Below are 3,029 nucleotides of genomic sequence, written 5' to 3'. Positions count from 1 at the left end.
CGATGTCTTAAAAGGGAAACCTTTAGGATACTCGCTCCAGAAGTTAGAATTCTGTGATAACCTGTGGTTAAATTCTCTGGGAATATCTTAGTAGTTATTTACCCAAGGAAGCTACCAAAAAGGAACCTTCCATCAAGACGCCATGGCTTGAGCCCAAAAATATATATATATATATATATATATATATATATATATATATATATATATATATATATATATATATATATATATATATATATATATATATATATATATATGACTATTTTTGGGTATAACAATATTCATAAATCATTCTCACTTGACAATAAAATATCTTAGAACTATAATGACTCAAAATACTACACACTATATTATAAAAATAAAAACACATTCAGTGTCATAGAAATGGGAAAATTCCTCTTTAAAATCTCTGAAGGTTTAGTTCTTTCTTAAAATAACATATTAAATGCCTTTAAAGCAAAGTATGTTATTTTAATATCACCATCACATCTATACAAGCTTAACTTGTAAATTCAAATCTTCAAGACTCTAGAAACTCAAATGGCTCAAACACTGAAACCACAATATTGTTTTATACTTTATTTCAACTGCTTGAATTAAAACTGGTCCTTTTATACCCCTAAATCCAAGGTTTAAAACATTCTAATATATCTTTGACATTTTATGCCAGGAATGACTACTTTTTTAATGATCTTGAGCTTTTATCCCATAGTTTCTTGAAATAGTTAATAAACTAGAGCAAATTCATTAGTTTTGTGTACTAATATCCCAGTACTGTTTGAATATATAGTACAATACAGGTCAATCTGGCTACCAACCAATGAATAATAAACCAACATTTCCTTCTGATAGCTGATAACCTTTTTCAGAGAAATTTGTAGTAGTGTCGGTTTAGAGGCATAGCAGCCTGATAACCAACTCCACATACCTGACTTTAAGATGCTCCAAGTAACGAATTTCTCTTTCAGTATCATAACTGAACTGGGAGAGTATGCGGTCTGCAAGGATCGTTCGGTACTCAGTGATGAAAACATCTTTGCTTCCGTAAATATTAACGAGCATGGATATTATGTCTGCTGTTCTCTGGGACTTAGATTTCACTGTAACAATGAAAAATCAATATTGGAATGTTATGCACAAAAATGAATTTCTTGGTAATAATGACCTGAACAATCTTTTACAAAGAGCCAATATACATAGTATGTAATGTAAAAACTATTGCACTAATAGTGATTAAAACAACACAACCAACTAAAAAATATCTGATGCTTTGGATACATGAGCATTTCTCTTAAAGTACTATATTGCACAAGGATTTAAAATGTCACCTATATACAATTATAGTAAAGATCTCCATTTACACTTCGCTGCTGTAATTGAGTAATCTGTGCTGTATTTGGTGTTATATATATAACTCAAAGCCTTTAGGGAGAAAGTTGAGACTGAAACTATTATATAAGTGGATTTTCAAGCTCTGGTATATCATTAGCTTCTTTCTTTTCTATTTGGTGTTGTATACCTGTGAATATTTTCCTGTTTCTAGTGTTTTATACCTTATGAATACTATTACTTTTGCCTTTCCTATCAAGGTCAAAATACTATACACTAATTTTTTCTAGTTATATGAGGAACTAGTTGGACAATAGTGATATAAAGGGTGCTGCAATATATAAGGTGTTTGTATCCAAGAAAACTTAGTGGAGTTGTATTTTATGAAACATAGTCATTTTTTTTAAACCTGTATATATATATATATATATATATATATATATATATATATATATATATATATATATATATATATATATATATATATATACATATATATATATATATATATATATATATATACATATATATATATATATATATATATACATATATATATATATATATACATATATATATTGATATCCCTCTGTGCCCAAATATATAAAAATGCTTTGATCTGTTATTATTCCTTTCCAGGTATTGACAGCAGCCCCTACACTCAGTAGGAAGTGTAAGGGAGAGAAAATATAGAATATTTCCTATTGCAAGTCTGTACTAGTCTGTGTTGCTGCTCTGTATTCATATAACCCGCCTTGTAACTAAAAGTAAGCTACTGTGTTGCTATTTGAGTGTGTGTCATAAACATTAATAGTTAACAGGAGCTATTGAAATGGCATATCTGGTCAGAGGCCCAAGGAGTGAATTCATGTTAGGCGGGGAATGACTGTGTTCGAGTATTGTTATAGTGGGCCCGCAGAGACCTGTACGACATAGTATGCGGCTGTACTGTTCATAAATTTGGACTGTTTAAGTGACTTTGCATCCCAATGGTGGACGGGAGATTTATGAGAACAGTATTGATTTAGGGAAAATTGTGGTACTGTATTTTTCACCGTTATATGTTCTTTATAGATGGCTCATTAGATAATAAGTGTTCAAGTTTATTACTGATCATTACCGATGTTATAAAACTATAGTATTGCGGGGTTCTCCTTTAAGCTTAGTTCTGAAGAAAAGCTTTTTTTGTTTTAGAGGCTATGTTGAGAATCCTAATATTTCTAAGTTTCAAATCCTCAGGTTCTGCAGTCATAGTTTTGTAAGGATTTTGAAGTCCCGTTTTGTAACTGTGTGGTGATATATCTTGCATGTAGCTTAGTATTTTTTCTCTTGCTGGTACAATATGCAAAAGGGATGATAATTTGGCCTTTGACTATCTTAAATGATACTGTATATTAATGTACTCTTAATAGTTTAATTTCCAAATAAATACTTTTTTTCTTGTGTTTTATGAATACAGCATATCATTCCAGTTCCTACACCAATGTGCCCCCCTTCCCTAGCCACGGTTTTTTAAGATCTCTTAAGGACAGTAATTCATCATAATTCTTTCCTCCCACAGTGTGTTCCTTTATTAATTATAATATTCCCTTTCACCTAATGTTCTTATACCTTTATTTATAAGCCAGCTAGGTAAGGTATAATAAAAAACAAGATTCTAGCTGGGTCCCCTTACCCAGTGTAAATCAAGGGGTGGTACC

The 3,029-nt window shown here is 30.7% G+C and overlaps 1 protein-coding gene across 1 annotated transcript in view; it reads right to left on the bottom strand.

Moving 5' to 3' along the window:
* Positions 1–338: 338 nt before the first annotated feature.
* mr (anaphase promoting complex subunit morula) overlaps positions 339–3,029 on the bottom strand; it is a 226,098-nt gene continuing 223,407 nt past the window's right edge. Inside the window, exons 11-12 of the mRNA XM_068394152.1 lie at positions 929–1,100; positions 339–345 (exon numbers count right to left, since the gene is read on the bottom strand). Coding sequence (XP_068250253.1) covers positions 339–345; positions 929–1,100 — 179 coding nt within the window. The remainder of the gene's footprint in view (positions 346–928; positions 1,101–3,029) is intronic.

This window comes from Palaemon carinicauda, chromosome 19 (assembly GCF_036898095.1).
Source record: "Palaemon carinicauda isolate YSFRI2023 chromosome 19, ASM3689809v2, whole genome shotgun sequence".
Taxonomy (NCBI): Eukaryota; Metazoa; Arthropoda; class Malacostraca; order Decapoda; family Palaemonidae; genus Palaemon; species Palaemon carinicauda.
Note: the sequence above shows the minus strand (reverse complement) of the source record. Positions and strands in the feature narration are given on the sequence as shown.